The sequence below is a fragment of the Varanus komodoensis genome, unplaced genomic scaffold (assembly GCF_004798865.1).
Source record: "Varanus komodoensis strain SLA01 unplaced genomic scaffold, ASM479886v1 scaffold28, whole genome shotgun sequence".
NCBI classification, from domain to species: domain Eukaryota; kingdom Metazoa; phylum Chordata; class Lepidosauria; order Squamata; family Varanidae; genus Varanus; species Varanus komodoensis.
The window spans coordinates 8,888,651-8,905,943 of NW_025335727.1; the positions used below are offsets into that span (position 1 = coordinate 8,888,651).

General features: G+C 41.3%; 1 protein-coding gene across 3 annotated transcripts; it reads right to left on the reverse strand.

Annotated features, from left to right (window-relative positions):
- Positions 1-575: 575 nt before the first annotated feature.
- MYNN (myoneurin) lies at positions 576-16,972 on the reverse strand. 3 transcript variants are annotated; one of them, XM_044434524.1, is made up of 8 exons: positions 16,784-16,972; positions 14,995-15,294; positions 12,198-13,000; positions 9,341-9,500; positions 9,055-9,233; positions 8,256-8,339; positions 6,208-6,294; positions 576-4,970 (listed from the first exon to the last, which is right to left on the reverse strand). In XM_044434524.1, the coding sequence occupies exons 2-8, from the start codon at positions 15,258-15,260 to the stop codon at positions 4,708-4,710; spliced, it is 1,842 nt and encodes a 613-aa protein (XP_044290459.1). In that variant the 5' UTR covers positions 15,261-15,294; positions 16,784-16,972; the 3' UTR covers positions 576-4,707. The 3 variants fall into 3 exon arrangements, with proteins under 3 accessions (XP_044290459.1, XP_044290460.1, XP_044290461.1); XM_044434525.1 differs by having other exon boundaries at positions 16,896-16,963; XM_044434526.1 differs by lacking the exon at positions 8,256-8,339.
- Between the last annotated feature and the right edge of the window lie 321 nt (positions 16,973-17,293).

A 17,293-nucleotide genomic window follows, 5' to 3' on the forward strand; every position in this document is an offset into this window, starting at 1 on the left:
CTCTGTGTACCCTGGAGTCCATGTGCTAAACTACTGGCTGCCGGTGGACTAGTTCCTTTGTCCACATGCACCAGCTTATTCCTCTTATGTTTGGTTTACTGTCATTTAATATGTACTAAGGAAAAGTATTGCATCTGTGGGCACCATGAGCATTCTGTCTATGGTGGCAGAACAGTGACAGCTCCATCACCTACACCAATCAGCCCTTGCAGTTGTTTATTCTGGGTGAACCAGACCACAGGCAATGTCCTACTCACCCTTCCATCAGTTTCTTGAGGAATGGGAACTGCATAACAAACCAAGCAAGAGTGGTACAATTTAAATAAAGTGCATCATTTAGCTCAGAGTGAAATTGCAGCATTCTTGTTTTTTTTTCAAGTTTCCAGCAAACCAGTGTCGCTCAATAGCTTAAAAAGGCTGTTCGAGTGAAGACAACTACTGTTGCTTCACTGATGAAAGGTATTATGCACTCCCCAGCTATTGCTTAGTTACTCAAATATTGCTCCAGGACAAGGCTTTTCCAAATTGCTTCTCCCTTTTAGTTACTTAAAACTGCAATGTAAAGAGCAAAGAAGTGCTTACAAAACAAGTTTTATTCAAGTCTAACATAAAATATCGCAAGCTAATTATGTACATAAACTCTCACAAGGAAGTATAAAAGCGGGGAGGCGAGCTATACACATACATCTGTGCAAGAACAAGAAAAAATGCTTTGTATGTACAGAAGACTTCAGAAATAAATTAGAAGATAACTCACGAAAGCACCTCAGAAAATATCCACAATCTTGTAATTGTTATGCTGGCTAACCTAGTAGTAACATTCCGAATTAGAGCTTAAAATATGAAAATACAAGGTTTAAGAACATTCTCTTCCCTTGTTAAGGCAAAGCATCAAAGCCTCTGTATGTTTAACAGAGCAAATGATGTGCCATTGGATGGTTATTTGTATCAGAATTTCAACTGCATATCCCTTTCATTCTGAAACAAGGTTAGGAATAGTAAACACCACACCAATGAAACCCAACCTGATACCCTTCTGATGTGTTAGACTACAACTTCTATAATCCTTGACCAGTTTTACTCCATGGAATTGATGGTATTGCAATCCAACACATCTGGAAAGATCTATGTTGGTGAAAGCTGCTATAATACATAAAGGATGCAAGTAACATACCTGTGTTACTTACCAGAATCAGAATCTTTCTATCAATATTTTAATACGAATATAGGTCATGATTTATTGAATGAATATCTTAAAGAAGACAACCCAAGATGCCTGAATTCCACCAAAAACTTTCCATTTGGAAACAAGGTCTATTCAATTATTGCTGTAATAGAGTTCAGCTCTCAGAGCTTGTGTTGTGCATGAAGAAAGGGGATCAAACAATGGTCTCTAGAAATCTTACATACAAATGAGTTCCATAAAGTAAAATATCTTTATAAATATTAAATAGCTAGGTAAGGTCTAATATAAATCTAAGAACAGAGTTTTTGAAGTCAGAAACAGTTTTTAAAAACACACAAACATGTGAAACATTCATATGAAATACTAAACATAGTATACTAAAAGCATACCAAACAGCACATTTTGCCCAGAAGATTAATAGTGCGAAGAAATACATCCAAAGCTAAACCTCAAAGTTCTTCATAACTGAGAGATAATTCAGTTTGTGTTAAGAGAATATGGTATCACAAGTACTCGGGAGTATTATAAGAAGCCTGTTTTCAAATTTCCCATATCAGAGCAAAATGCTAATAGAAAAAGGTATATGCAGAAGAGATACACTCATATGCAGCTGCTTCGAAAGTACAGCATTTCTGTGCACCCCCACTCTTAGAAAACATGTAATGGGCAGTTTGGAAAAAGGTGGTCAGCAAACATACAGGTAACTCAATTCCATCCTTTTTCTGTCCAGCTGCAGCTAAATAAGAGATGTGCTACATCAGAGCGGGTTATATATTCAGGTGACGGATGAGGGGATAGTCAAGGCAGAAACAGGTGCAAAATCCCCTATTGTGCTGAAGTCTCTGGACAGAGGCCTAAAAAGGACACCAGATGCAGCAATATGGGTCAAACTGACCCACACTACAGCTTTTCTTGAAGGAGATGATGATGATGCAAGTACTCTGAATTTAGACAAGCATATTGGGCTTAGACTATAGAAAAAAGACTGGAGACACCTTCAAACTTGTCCCCTATTTTAATTTACTTCTGCCCATTTTATGTCAAAAATAATAAAATATTCTGAAAACATGGGAAAACTCACAATTGCAAACCTTATGCTTTGCATATTAAAGGTTCCCAGTTGCACAGAGTGGGCGTCTCCAAAGCAGCAGCGCTACTGATTATCTTGTGTCCCATGTCTCCTAGGCTAAGGGAACTAGCTGGGGAGATGCAGGAACAATAAAATGGTAAGCCACTTCGGGACAGTTTCTAAAAATTATTAATGAAACGAAAAAAATAATAATGGCCAGCCTGATACAGAATATTGAAGGAATCTGACTTTTGTTTTCTATGGAAAGCAGAGCCATGTTATTTCAGAAATTTTGCTAGTGGCAATGATGGGGAGCTACTGTTTTAAAAAAAAATCAAATATTCCTTGGGGGCATAGGAAGGGCTGCACGATACATATTCTAAGTGCTTTGTAACTGCACTCCTTTTCATCCTAACTCAGTGGAAAGAGCAAAAGAGGTTAACCTTGCATTTGACAACTCATCTGGTAGCCTTAGGTGATCCAAAATTTCATACAGGTGAGTAAATGGAATTACATACCACAGTGAGTGAGGAGGTGGGAAAAGGGTCTGATTGCACACTTTCTTCTCCACCAGCCTGCTTGGTTTCAGTATGGTTGCAAGGGAAAGAAAAGCTTTTATCTGCAACCAGTATGATGATACAGATTGCTAATCTCTCAACAGGACAGGAACTATAGTGGGTTTCTCTTGGTAGTAAGCATTCCAACAGAAACTGTAACAAAACTGTTCCCTTTTTCTAAGCAGGAATGTCAGAAAGTTAGGAACAAAATGGGAACAGAACATCTGATAATCATGTGTAACCCAAGAAACAATACAAGGCAAAAAAAAAAAATGCCTTATGAGATACATGGGTGTTCTAGAACATTTAAGTGCATGGCAAGAGCTACTTCAAAACACATCACAGCTTCTTAAAGTGAGATGCAGAACCGTTTTCAGCCAGAAGCCAAAATCTGAGTTCAGAGAAGCTCTAGGCAGTCATATTACAGTGGTGACTAGGGCCAAAAACATCCATATATTTTAGTTTACAGCTGTTACTGCTAAGCCTTGGGAGAGGCATCGCATCCTTTAGAATGGGGAGAAAACTGCACAAAAGCTGGAAAATCAAAGGAAAGAAGTGTAAATGTTTAGGGAATCCCAGGGGGACAGACTGGGACCCAAGGCAAGCAGGATTTGGCCCCTAGACCTGAGGTTCTGCACCGCTGCCATAAAGCTTCCCTAAAGCCAGTTACCCAAGAACAAACCTAGCCCCTCAGATCTAACCCTAGGAATCCAAAACACAGTATCCAACAGCTGCTCACTCAGGAGGTTGTACATTTGCCACAGTTCAACCAGAAAGAGAATGCCAGGGAAAAGCCAAATGGCAGTGGGTGTAGAGTTTGCCTTCCAGATGAGAACTTTTTTTTTTTTTGCTTAGCCATTATGGCATAGTTGAAAGCTTCTAGGCAAACTTTGCTGAAATCTCAGAATGTGCTGAATCACAAAATAAATTTCCAGACACAGAGGTGGAGTTTTACTTGTCTGGGAGGCAAGACGATTATTTGGATTCTCACTTTCAAGATCCTGAGCTCCTCCCCCTCACAGCTAACATAGAAAGAACTACTCTGGCTGCTCACCCCAAGGTTGTAACTGAGCTTTAAAGGGGGAAAGGGGGTGCTACGGGGCAAGCAGGGGTTAAGGAGGGGTCAAGGCCCTAACACAGACTCCTACTGGCATCTCAGCCTCCTTTCTGGCACTTGAGGGCAAAAACAGCCATCTATATAAAATTCCTGGTGCAAAACATACAGTGGCCAATGCACCTCATTCTGGTCATAGAATGCAGGTAAATATGAGTTTAGAGGCACCGAGGGCATGAGCCCTAGCATTATCTGCTAAGCAAAGTAAGAGAAATCATACAAATTGGCTCAATTTACATATAGAATTTAGCCTTTTGCAGTAGATGCCTTGGGTTACTTTGGTGTAGGGTACACACAGTACTGAGTGTTACTATTACAAGGCAGCAAAAGTTGCCTCTTTCCATATCTCAGCAATTTTCTGAGATATTTAATCCATATGTAATCCATATCCATAATTTAATATGGATATTTAATCTATATCCATAATCCAAGATATTTAAGCCATATTTAATCAATATGGATTAAATATCTTGATTACACAGTAACAGCTTCTGCATGAACACTGAAAAAAGCATTCTACATCATTAATAGTCTGAGTATTCTTAAGGCAGTTGTGTTGAAGTTTTTACTGTAAAGAATAATTTGTTCTAGAAAATCTTGATTTTAGATGAAAAATTACAATCTTTTGTTCTAGATTAACAAAATATATGAAAGAAAAACTGCACTCCACAAGGTAGGTGCATTCTCACGTATTCCTACTTGAGAACAAAATGAAGTTCAGCTCAGATGTTCACTTCACCAAGATGCTTTCACCGCCAAAGTTTTGATTGCACACAGGGTGTCAGTACAACTGCTGGAGAACAATAAACTGAGGTTCTGAATATCCAGTGATAGTAGACCTCAGAAGTGCATCTGATGAAGGAGAGTGGCTGTCCGTGACAGGCAACAGCACTTGGTGATCCTCTGTTTCAATTGAGAGAGGTAGTGCCACATCCGAAGGCTTCACATCGATGGACTCCAGCAAAGGGCTTTTCTCATTTGGAATGGAGTCGTGATCATTGAAGGAATGGTCAATTGTGATGGGATCCAGAGGGTTCACAGAATCTTTTAAGGACAAAAGGGTGTTAATTCTTTAAGGCAGTATTTTGTAACAAACAGATAATTTATTAGACATGTTGAGAAGGTATATATGATTTTTCCTCCCAGATGCACTGAAGACACTCTTCACCTTCACTAGTCACCTCACAGTTTTTGAGTGAAGCTGAAGCATGACTGACAACTGGGAACTGATATTCATATTTTGGCGATAGGAATTATTGGCAACACATCATGACATCTACCAACTAGATGAGTGAGATACACAATTTCAAGGAATAAACATAGTCAGGATGGAGAGGAGGTATCAACACTGTTACCTGGAGGCCCATGTTTACAATTAATGAAATTAGTGCTAGGGCATCCAGTTTTAGAAATCTGTGTCTCAAGTAACAGATGCATTTATATATGACTCTGTCAGGATGCCTAAACACCCATGCTGTATAGATATTAATGCAATACCTCCTTTTTCAAACTCTTGATTGTCCAATTGGCTTTCCAAGTTATTTAGAAAAAATAAATGATTTTGAATGATTCAACAAGGAACAGTGGTGCAAGCATCAGACTTGGGCCAAAAGAGGGTAGAGTTCAAATCCTCATTCAGCCATGAAGCTCACTGGGTGACCTTGACTCAGTCACGATTCTCTCGGCTTAATTTACTGCATGGGGTAGCTGGGAGGACAAACTGGGTAAAGAACCATGTATATCATCTGGAGCTCATTGGAGGAGAGGCAGAATACAAATATAATGCTACTATTACATTGCAGTGAACTGTGGTTTTATTCTTCCACTTTGTAAGCCTCTGTAATAAATTTTAGATGAATACATATAGACTCAGAGCTCAAAGCTAGACAGAATAAAAGTCTACAACCTCTAGCATGCTATGCTGGCTAGGGCATGCCGGGAGCTATAAGCCTTTTCTCTGTCTAAACTTGCATAGATTGTACCATCAGTGATCTCATTCTCCAATTTGTCCATTCCAACATTTTAAAAATTTATCTGATTGATGCTCTTGAAAAAGGGTTGCAGTTCTTTCCTTAGTGGCATGTTCTATGCAGGGCTGGATTACCCATGGCCCATACTGAGGTATAGCCCTAAGAACACATACTTTTAATTCAGTGCAAGCTCAGCTGTACCAGACTGGAAAATGGGCCTCCTTGTCTTTGGAAAGAGATGCTCAATAGTTGGACTTTTGATCTGTTCTTCCATGGCTACCACATACTATTTTAATATGGCCAGTACTTACCTGTATGAACCTTTGTTTTGTGCTTCTTTAGATTTTTTATATCTGTGTAGGAGTTTCCACACAGGTCACAAGTAAATGGTCTTTCACCTTAAAAACAACAAAAACCTGCCGGTTAGATTTCATGGATGTGCAGTGCAATCCTATGTTTACTTCAGTGGAAGCCCATATGAGCTTAGTGGGGTATACTTTATAGTTAAGCAAGTTGGATCCAGATTTTCACTGGATAAACCACAGTGAAAGAAGTAGACTTTCCAACTCCCTCCTTCCCACAGCAATACCTCCAGTCCCTGAAAATGCTGGTGAATGAGTTCACATGATTACAGAACAAGTAACAAGCCACCCAAAACCTTGCAGCAACCATGGTTTATTTCCCTTGATGAACTGAGTAAATTGTGGCACTGGGGGCAATTCCCAAATTGTGTAGAGGGACTTTATACAGTCGAGCCCTTCTTCCAGCATAAGAAAGATCCTGAATTCAGCCTAGTATGATTAGGATTTAGTAATCTGATCACAGAAAAAAAGTTGTAAGTATGATCTATATTAAATAATCAATCAGAAATTAAATAATCCTTGAGAACTTGGTGGAAGTTCACACACACAGTAGCATAATTCAAATACATAATTGCATCAACTTCAATTGTTCTTAGGCAAGCTGTATGGTAATACTTTCCCCCAGAGAGTTCACTCATTTTCAAAGTTTTACAGTCAAAGATCACCATAGCAGCTTTAATGTAAGTGGGCACAAATCAGTGTAATGCAAAGGAACAAAAACGCTCTAATACGTTGCTTTTAAATAGTACTTTCCAGTGGTTAAAGTGCTTCACTTCCATTTTATTATTCTACTTTACATCAACCCAGTAAGCTATGGTGCCAATAATACTGGCCTATTGAAAAATGAAGGGTTGAAGTCGACAGAACAAACTGCTTGCCTAATATCACCTACCAAGACTATGGTTGAGGTGAGCTTTAAACCCAACAGCTACTCTGTCACTATGCTACACTATCTGGCATTCTTCCAAAGTGTTTACTCAGTCCTGCAATATGTCATGTCATTTATATCACTCTATACACACACAGCCCAGTACACAATCAGTAGTCCTTAGGGGCATTTTTTACTTCATGATAATTTAGTAGTAGGAGGGGTTCATTGTTTAATTCTACAAGTTTCCTTTGCGAACTCCCCTGCTGTTCAAAGGCAGGCAATGAGCCTTTCTGGTTGTGATGCCCAGTTGGAAGAATTCCTTCCTGAAGGAGCCTTGCCCTGTGCTATCCTCTTCTTTTTGGCACCTGGTTAAAAGCTTAGACATTTTGAAATACATTCATTTTAAAGTCAATTTTTTAAATGCTGGAATAGTATGTTCTCTGCTTTTTCACTTTTCTTTTGCATTTGTACTTGATCTTAAAATTTAAGTTCTACAATGAAAAAACAAGGTAACTGACAATTTATATTTTGAGGTACTTCATGAGAACTGTTCTGAGAGTTTTTCCTGAAGAATAGTGCATACAACAGTGAATTCCCTAATAAAATAATACAAAATCAGTAAAAGGAAAGTAAGATAGGAGGGTCCATATGTCACAATAAGGCCTGCCACTGTACTTTACTCCCACATCACAGGCTTCTTACATCACTCTCTCTGCCTATCCTGAAGCTCCTGTCAGAGTGAACTTCACAGCTAAGCCAGAGTTCACACAGCCAAACACAAACACTCTAACCTCTATACCACAAATTTCATATAGGTTTCCACAGACAAATGGCTAAATGCTATCCTACATATTTGGAAAATACCAAGCATCTTTGTTCCTTGGGCACCTGGAATGATTATCATCAGAACAATTATCTAAGAATTATGTGCATAGATCAGAATTTCCACTTCACACATGTGAAGACAATTAAAAAAGGAAGGAATTGCTGTCCCATTGGAAATACTAAGAATGAATAGCATGCCATCAAGTACCTACGTGAAATCAAGCAATGTTGAATATGCACATAACTACAAGCTATACAAGGACAAAGTAATATACAGGAAGATGTGGGCCCAAAAACTAACCTGTATGGGAGCGAAAGTGTTTGCTGAGTTCTCCTGAAGAAATGAAGCTTTTGCCACAAATCCCACATATATATGGTTTTTCCCCTACAGAGAAGGAGTTGATTAGCTCAGTATACAAGCTACTGATGGTGGATGTGACAGGCTTCCTCACAAGTTCATTGACACATCTAAGTCTCCCCATCAGAAGCCTTCAGAACAGATGAAGAATATTTTCTTCCAGCACTGACTTGAAAGGGCACAATCCTATACATCTTTAGACAGAAAAACGCCTACAACTCCTAGCATGCAGATGTCTACCCTTGCTTTAGAATATACAGAGTTCTCTTAGAACTGAGTCTGTACATCTATCCTAACAAGATCTTACTAGACCAGCAGCAATGCTTCCAGGATCTCTGAGCTTTGGCCTAAGATCCTCAAATGGATTTGCCTAGGACTTAATACATGCAAAACATGCAAGTACCATTTAACTTTATTATAGGCTTTTAAAGCCCACTATTGCAGATCTCATATTCCCACACAAACAAACAAGGCCAGTTCTCCCTAAAGTAAAATTAGGCAACTATGGCTGTGCTGGACTTACCATGAAGTGTTGTTCCTGCCAGACCAGAACAGACCCAACAGGAACGGGTTATTCACCTACTGCAAGATGAGTTAAACAACACTTGCATGCCTGCTACCCTACTGACCAAGACAGCTGTATGACATTTGTGTGGGGGTTTCCAGATCCCCCTGCTACCTCCATCTTCTTGGCTGGACCAACCCTCTGATGTCTTCCAAAGTCTACTGTATTAAGAATCACCTGTGTGCTTTCTTGAGTGTGTGATGAGTGAACTAGAGACTGCAAAAGCCTTCCCACAGGTGTCGCAGACATAGGGCTTTTCTCCTGTATGTCGCCGCACATGATATGTCAGTGTGCTTGCCTGGGCAAATCGCTGTCCACATCTATCACAGACATATGGCTTCTCTCCACTGTGTTTCCTAGAAGAAAGAAGTAGGATTTATTCTATGGGTGCACCAGCTTTTTTTTCCTCATGGCACCTTCTTAACCAAACCAAGTTAGTTGTTTTCCTGTCCTTTTTACGTGCCTGGCATGAATCTTCAGATTGCTGGAGGTGGCAAACTGCAGGTTACAGGCATCGCATTTGTATGGTTTCTCCTCTCCATGATGCATGCGGCTGTGGAAAACCAGCTGGCATTTCTGCGCAAAGCCTTTATCACAGAGTTTGCATTTGTAGGGCTTTTCACCTATGGAGACAAGTAAGCTGCATACTTCAACAGTGCCACATGAAGGATGAGATTTTTCAGATGCAAATCATGATAACAAACCTGACAGAAGGTTCAAAAATCAAGGAAAGTCAAAGACAACTTAAACAGCATGGTTTAAATTCAAGGCAACAGGGCAACTTTCCCCAGACTGATGTCCTCCACATCTGCTGACTGCAACTCCTAGCATTTCCAGTCAGTATGACCAGTGCTGTGAGCTACAGTGTAACTCATCTGGAGGACACTATTGGAGAAAGTTATAATATGGCCTGACTTGAATTCACTCAATGGTATATCCCAGTCTCTTAGCAATTATTACAGACTAATGGGGCATAAAGGCTTAGAATGAACCAGGAATGAGGAAGCCCTTGGTTCAATTCTCACTACAGCCATGAAGTCACTGGGTGACCCTTCAGGAACTTTTAACATTTAGCAGATGGTGGCTAATCAAATGTATTACTAATGTGAAATAAGATGAAGTTTCTCCAGTCATCCAAAGTAATATAGGTACTAGAAGTCCACAGAGTGCAGGAGGTGTCTTCCCAGAAAATAGTTTTGCCAAGTGTTTAGGAGTTAGATTCCAGGTACTGCCTTACTATTTAGTTTGAACATCTCAAAACTGGCAATGCTCTATCATCATGTTTAACCCTATGTGTCTGTCGTGCGTGCAGACTCAGAAGAGTCCTTGGCGCACGCACAAGAGGAAAAAACTTCCCATGAGAACCAGAGGGTTGATGAAGATGTATTTCTGGTGCCAGCAGAACAAGCTTCACTCCCCAGCTGCACAGATGATGGGAATGAAAGTACAGGAGATAAGGAAATTCAGGGAGATGCCGAAACAGTAGACCATACAGAGACCAATTTAGTGGTTGCTGAGGAAACAATTGCACCATGTGATGATATAGAGGATGGGAATTTAGGAGATAATGTAGTTGAAATGGTTGAGGATGCTCGTTCCCGCAGACGCACATGCAGATTGGGACAATTAGAACTGAGACTGACTGAGCGATGCAGGGGGAGAAGCCATACTGACCCGCCTACAGAAGGACAGCCGGAAGAATTCAAAAGCACCATATAAGTTGAACTTAATTAGAACAAAAGGACAACTTCCTAGCATACGTGACTGTAACTGAAATACTGTGTAGAATAAAGACTTCTGTAGCATCAACTGGAGTGATGCTTTCATTGGGAAGGAGCGTCAACTGCACCACAGTGTCTCCAAAAAAACCTGTCAATTTAATTCCAACAGCTGTTCAGGAGTTCCTCTAAATTTACAAATTAAGATCAATATGTGCAAATCTGAATTTCCAAAATGCACCCAAGCCAGAAAACCACAACAAAATAACTAACCTTGAAGATGAGTTAGCTTTGGAAAAATTAACAAGATGTTTTGGAAAAACCTCCTCAGAAGTATGTGCCTTCAATTATTATCATAAGATGAAAGGAAATGTAAAAAGCAGACATTACAGTTATTTGTTTAAGTAATTATGAGAAGCACTCAATTAGGAACTACACAATGCAGCTCCCACAACAAGCTATTTTAAAAGCTTGCCAAACAAAAATAAAATGGCATTCTCTTTCACATTTTTATTGTGACAAAGTCAAAACATAATATGTTCATACCAGAGCAAGATGGACAGCTTGTGTACCACAAGCCAAATACATCATTTATTTGTGTATTTATCCATTACATTTATATCCTACCTTTTTCCTGCAAAGAAGCTTGCTTGCACTATCATGCTCACCCTCATCCTCTCCATTTTATCCTCACAAAAATCCTGTGAGGTAGGCTAGGCAAAGAGTGGGCAACTGATCCAGAATCACTCTAGTTAGTTTCAAGGCCAAGTGTGGAACAGAACCTGAATCTCTCAAGTCCCACCACAACTACAGTCATCCTGCCAGCCATATACTGAGGGCTAGAAGAGACTAGTGAACGCTCAAAACTGTTACAGTACTATGGCAGCAAGAATGAAGTACCCTAGTAAGGTACCCTATACTGCTGCTCAGCCACAACTATGCAGGCCTGCATTACAGGAAAAGGGAACAAAAGCACAATCAGACAATCCATGCCTAGCAAGGGCTAGAAACTTAAGGCCTTATACCACATTAGAATATTGGTCTGTCTAACTGAGAAGGTAACCTGTTATCCTCCAGATGTTTTGGACTATAACCTCCATAAGCCCCAGGCAGTAGATCCGATAGCCAGGGTTTATGGGAACAAATCCATACAACATGGTGGTTGGTCCACGGTTTCAGCCAAGAGTCTGTTTCAGTCTTACCGGAAGATACCAAGAATTAAACCTGGGACCTTCTAAATGCAAAGCAACTGAGTTTAAATAATTATTGTGTGGTTTGACTAATTATTAGTATATACAGATTGAGAGAGGGGGAAGAACTTGCCTCACATTGCTGCCCAGGAAAAAATGTTATAATAAGTAAAAATAAAATATGATAATGACAGAAAGTAAAGTGCTACCTTCTCTAATATGGTACCCTCCAGATACATTGGACTACAATACCCATAATACCCCAAAGCTGTCTCACTGACAACACTACCTTCAGCGACCAAGAGCAAGTACCAATCCACAATGTGGGGAGAGAAGCCTTATCCATGAGTATGCGGGCCTTTCCTGTTCACTTTCCCAAGAGGCTACTTGATTCACAAAGCAGAGAGCCTACCTGTGTGAGTTCTTACATGCGTTTTCAGCTGGTTGCACTGGGTAAATGCCTTCCCACAGAGTTGACACACATATGGTTTGACTCCTTTGTGGATCCTCATGTGCCGCCTCAGACTGCTGGCTTCAGAAAACACCTTCCCACAGGTGTTACAAATTGGCTTGGCCTTGGAGTATTTCTGATCTAGCTCCTCTCCAGAGTTCTCCAACTGATAAGCATTCTTGTCACTGCTGATGTTGGACAAACAGTGCTCTTTCAAAGCAAAACCTTGCTGTGCTTTTCCCCGTTTTGGTTTCAGAGACATGGTCTGGATGAGGATCTCCTGTGCAGCAAAGGTTTCGCTCTCCACCACAGGCATAAGGTGCAGCTCAGTGTTATCTCCACCTTGGGCAGCTTGCTCTGTTATCTCTGTAGCTAGTTTATTTGCATCAAGAAATAACCCCACAGCAGAGTTCTCCACAGCTTCACTTGGATACTGGACAGGTTTATCCACCTGGTTTTTCAGTGAGCTGAATACCTTCTTTCGCTTTTTGGTTTGAATAGATTTTTTTTCTGGGGTTATTGTTAAGACTGGAGACTGAACTGGATCCACTGAAGGGGGATCCAGTTTCTCTTGGCTGTTGTAGTCACGAAGGGTTAGGAGACAAGTCTGCTGGTTCAGTGCAATATTCCCAGTGATACTAGAGGTTTCTGTTGAAGAGGGATTAGCAATGAAGGCAAAGTCTTCCATTTTTATCTTACATTTAGCAACTACCTCCTCCACTTTGAGATAGTCAGCAGCCTGATGTATTTCTTTAACATTCCAACTGCAGGAGGGAAAGTTAAATGGGAATGTTCCAGTTTAAGAAAATCAGCCATTACTTTCCACGCAATATTAACCTATTTTTTCATGTTTACATTTCAAGGCAACTTGCAAGATTAAAACAAAATTACACAAAATAAAAAAATAGCAAACAAGCATAAAAAAGAACCAGGGAGAATAACCAAGGATTCAGTCCTACACACATTTACCAGACAGTAAGTCTTAACAGAGCTTCTCAATAGACCGGACTAAGATAGTGCTCTATCATCAAAGCAGCAAATGCCTGCCCGCCCGCCCGTTGAGATCTGCGGGAGGCCCTTCTCCAGGAACCCTCCGTGAAGGAAATTAGGAGGGTAAGCACTCAAAGGAGGGCTTTCTCTGCGGTGGCGCCCAATCTATGGAATGTGCTCCCCAGAGAGGTCCGCCTGGCACCGTCGTTATTTGTTTTTCGGTGCCAAGCGAAGACCTTTTTATTCAAACATTATTTTAATTGTTAATATTATTTATTTTATTCTTTGGCCAGGGCAACTTAATTTATACTGTTAAATTATATTGTTTTATATGATGTTATTTATGTATGTTTGTGAGCCACCCCAAGGCTTCGGCGAATGGGGCGGCATAGAAGTTCCATCCATCCATAAATAAATAAATAAAAGTAACAAAGGTGACAAACATTAACCACAATTTAAAGCACAGAAAAGGACAGTCTTTGCCTGGCACCAAAATATACTTTAAAACAGGTAGAGTGGCAGTTCTACAGTTTGGGTAATGACACTAAAATGGCCCTCAGTCCAGGAGCTACATATCTCAAATCAGAAGATGGTGACACCTTCAGACGGGTCCCTGGAATCAGTTAATTAATGATGAAATGTGTATGTTGTTAAAGCAGGAACCCTATCTTCTCCTAGTCATCAGTTATCCAGTCCTACCAGTTATCCCAATTATGACTTCCCTCTCATAAATTCCTTGTTTACTACATGGAAAACTAGCCACTTAAAACAGGCCCAAACAACTGGCCATGCATGTATCTTACCACTTAAGATATGTAAGTGGAGAGTGACTTACTCCTCTACTGCTGAAGCAGTACCAGAAATTAGCTTCCAGTCACCTTCTAATCCATCAATTACATCCTTCTGGGGGCAAGGGAAGCTTAGAATGGACACCGTACTCTTAAAAACTGAGGTACTTGCCTTCTTTTATGTTGCATTGTAAGATTTGGCTTATGAAATGCCGTTAATTGGTAGAATGAGGTCCTGGGAGATAGCAACAGCAACACTACCAGGGTCCATAGAGCAGGGCCTGCTGGTGGCTCCTTTACTTGCACAGTGACATTGGCAAGTTCCCCTCTCCAGCATCAAAGAAGCCAACCTTGACATTTCATCAGCTGGTTGCTGGTCTTTAATACTTCATCTGGTAGTTTTTTCTGTTTCTATGGTAGCTAGTATCTTTTTTCAGATGTTTTAATGTAAGGGTGGAGAACCTTTTTCCAAGGGTCAAATTCCATTTTGGTAAAGCTCTTAGGAATCACAATCCAGGGTAGGTGGGGCAAGAAGCAAAAGGGGTGAAATGAATACTACCAGAGTATTTTAGCTTAGGAAAAGTATTTCAACCTCTTAGATTGAGAAGAAAACTGCACAAAAGCTGGAGAGCTACCAAACGATTGGTGGTTGTGTGAAAGGAGGCAGGACTACAGGAGAAAAGCCTGGCTACATGGAGGACTGATCTGCAATGCCAGGCAGGTTGGATTTGGCCTCTGGGACCAAACATTTTAGTAAATTCTGTATACCACCCTGGGATTTTGTACTGAAAGGCAGTACACATACATTTTAGCAACAACAATATATTTTGCATATGCAAATTCCTTTAGTGGTGAACCTTGTTTTTTTGCAACATAACTTCGCTTATGTGCATTGAATACAATTCAAGGGATATATTTATTACATTCTCTGTAAAGTGTGTGAGTACAATGCAAAGCAATCTCCAGTTTTCCTGTATTACCTGTCAAGGTTTAAGTCTCCTGTATATATGAACTCCAGAAGTTTCTGAAATCCATCGGCCTTCACTTGATTCTGATCCAAAAATACATTACTCTCCGAAGTATCCCTGTAAAAAGCCCCAAAGTACTCGCTAAAGGAAGCCAGAACATTTCGGTGAGCTTTGAACTGGAATTCACCAATAACGATGGTGCAGTCACAAAGGAAGCCCACCTCTCGTTGCTTGTTCAGCCTCTCCAGAAGATGCTCACAGTGATGAGAACACTGCATTTTGGGTAGCAAGATGTAGCTTCCTCACTTTGGCCTGAGAAGGCAAAGGAACACATTTAGCACCAGTGTGCCAGGCTAAGAGCAGAATATAAAAGCGCCATGGGCTCCATCCAAAAGTTATCTTCTAAATGGTTGGGAAAAGGGAACAGACAATGAACTTTGATCAAAACACAATGCTTAAAGAAAGAGTGTCAAAAATTATTCTAAAAGAATCATCCCAATAAGCAGTTTAGGCTTCCCCAATCTGGTGGAATTTCAACTCGCTTCAGCTCCAGGCAGCATGGCCACTGGTCAAGAATATTGAGAGGTGTAGTCAAAGATACCTAGAGAACACCAAACACGGAAGGATGAAGGAGACTCTTTCACAAAAATGGAAGGTATTTAGTAGAAATTAATACCACAAGAAAGCGATTAATACAAATAGATGTGCATGTTGTAAGATATCCTCTACGGAACATTTGTCTCTTCCATCTGTGGAGCGTAGTGAGTGGGCATGCAACCCTTGGGGATGGGGCCAAATTTAACACTTGCATAGGATTGCTTCTTACATGCAAGTCCATTCTCACAGGATTCCTTGTAACATGCAAATTGGGCCACAAGTTCACATCCACCCCCATGTACATCAACAACAAATCCAAGAGGGTTACAGCCACGACTGAGATCTATCTTGTCTGAGAAGTGTGGGCCCCCAGCTTCCAGAGACAGTGTCTGCTACAGTGCTCAAAATGGCCTTCCGGTTGTTTGCAAATACTATTAGCCGTCATCACCGGCTAGTGTTGACAGGGCTTGCAGTGCAGCATCTAGAGAACCAGAAGTTGCTCACCCCAGCCGAGACTTATGTCAACAGTGAAAGATGGGCAAGCCCAGAATCCCTTCTCTTTTCAGAGGCTGTGGCTGCTCTTTCAACAACCTTGAAATTAAATATAACTCATATATTACAAGCTCTTAAAAATGCACAAACATACCCATGCCCTCCTCCCCACACCCACAAGCTTTCCTCCTCCTGGCAGTGCTATTCAGGGATAGGCAGTGATTGTGTTTCTATTTTACGAGCAAGGCTGGCCTAGTGGTTAGAGAAGGGACATGGAGAATGCCAGGGTCTAGTTCCCAGTTAGCCATGATGCTGAGTGACACTAGGCCAGTCACTGACTCTGAGCCGAATCTACCTCACAGGGTTGTTGTAAAGATAAAATGGACCATAAGGAGAATTGCAGGGGGAAAGGCTAGATGTAGATGTTGTAAATACATAAACCGTTCGAAGTCAGAAATCTTTACAGATCCGACCGTAAATCATCATTCTGCCCACACCTTTATACGTGGGACAACCTTTCAAGTCCGCTCGAGGAGTTTGGTTTGCTGAAGGGGGATTCTTCCCCCGAGCCTTGGACACACAGGCAAACGCCGCCCACAGCGATTGGCTCCGGCCGGCCACACACGCCGCCTCGCTCGCCGCGCGGCGCAGTCCCTCCCCGTCTCCTTCTCTCCGTCGTTGTTGTCACCCTCTCCACACTTCCTTCCCTTACCTCTACTTTGTGCGTCTTTCCTCTTCCCTTCGTCGCTCCCCCCACACAAGCCAAGTTGGTCCCGTCCAACCGCTCCGTCATCCCTCCCCTCAGAAACCTTGGGCAAACACACCTGGCAGGGACAGGGGTGGGGATGCAGACACGAAACCTTATTCACCTCAGGCCGCCATTTTATGATGACGCGGCTCACACCGCTTCCTTAGCGGGTTGGCGGCGGCTGAATTCTCACTTCCGTTTTCAATCAACACCGGCAAGGAAAGGGTGGCGAAGGGAATGTGAGGGATATCGAGGGGCGGGACAGAGTTAGGTCCGGCTTTGGAAACTACTCTTCCCTTGATGCTTAGCGCCATAAACTAAGGAACCAATCCTGTGCCTCTTTAAAGTAAGACCAAAAGTCCTACAACTCCCAGCACGCCCCCAGCCAGCATTGCTGGGGGTTGTAGGACATTTTCTTGTTGAGCCAGAGAAATGCACAAGATTGTACTTTAAGCGTCTTAGCTTGCTTCCTTT

What these genes read in the sequence shown, in the direction of transcription:
- MYNN (XM_044434524.1), bottom strand. Translation starts at nt 15,260, where the DNA reads ATGCAGTGTTCTCATCACTGTGAGCATCTTCTGGAGAGGCTGAACAAG. An exon ending in GGAGACTTAAACCTTGACAG is followed by an intron (nt 13,001 to 14,994) that starts GTAATACAGGAA and finishes TCCCTCCTGCAG; the next exon opens with TTGGAATGTTAAAGAAATAC. An exon ending in AATCTGAAGATTCATGCCAG is followed by an intron (nt 9,234 to 9,340) that starts GCACGTAAAAAG and finishes TCTTTCTTCTAG; the next exon opens with GAAACACAGTGGAGAGAAGC.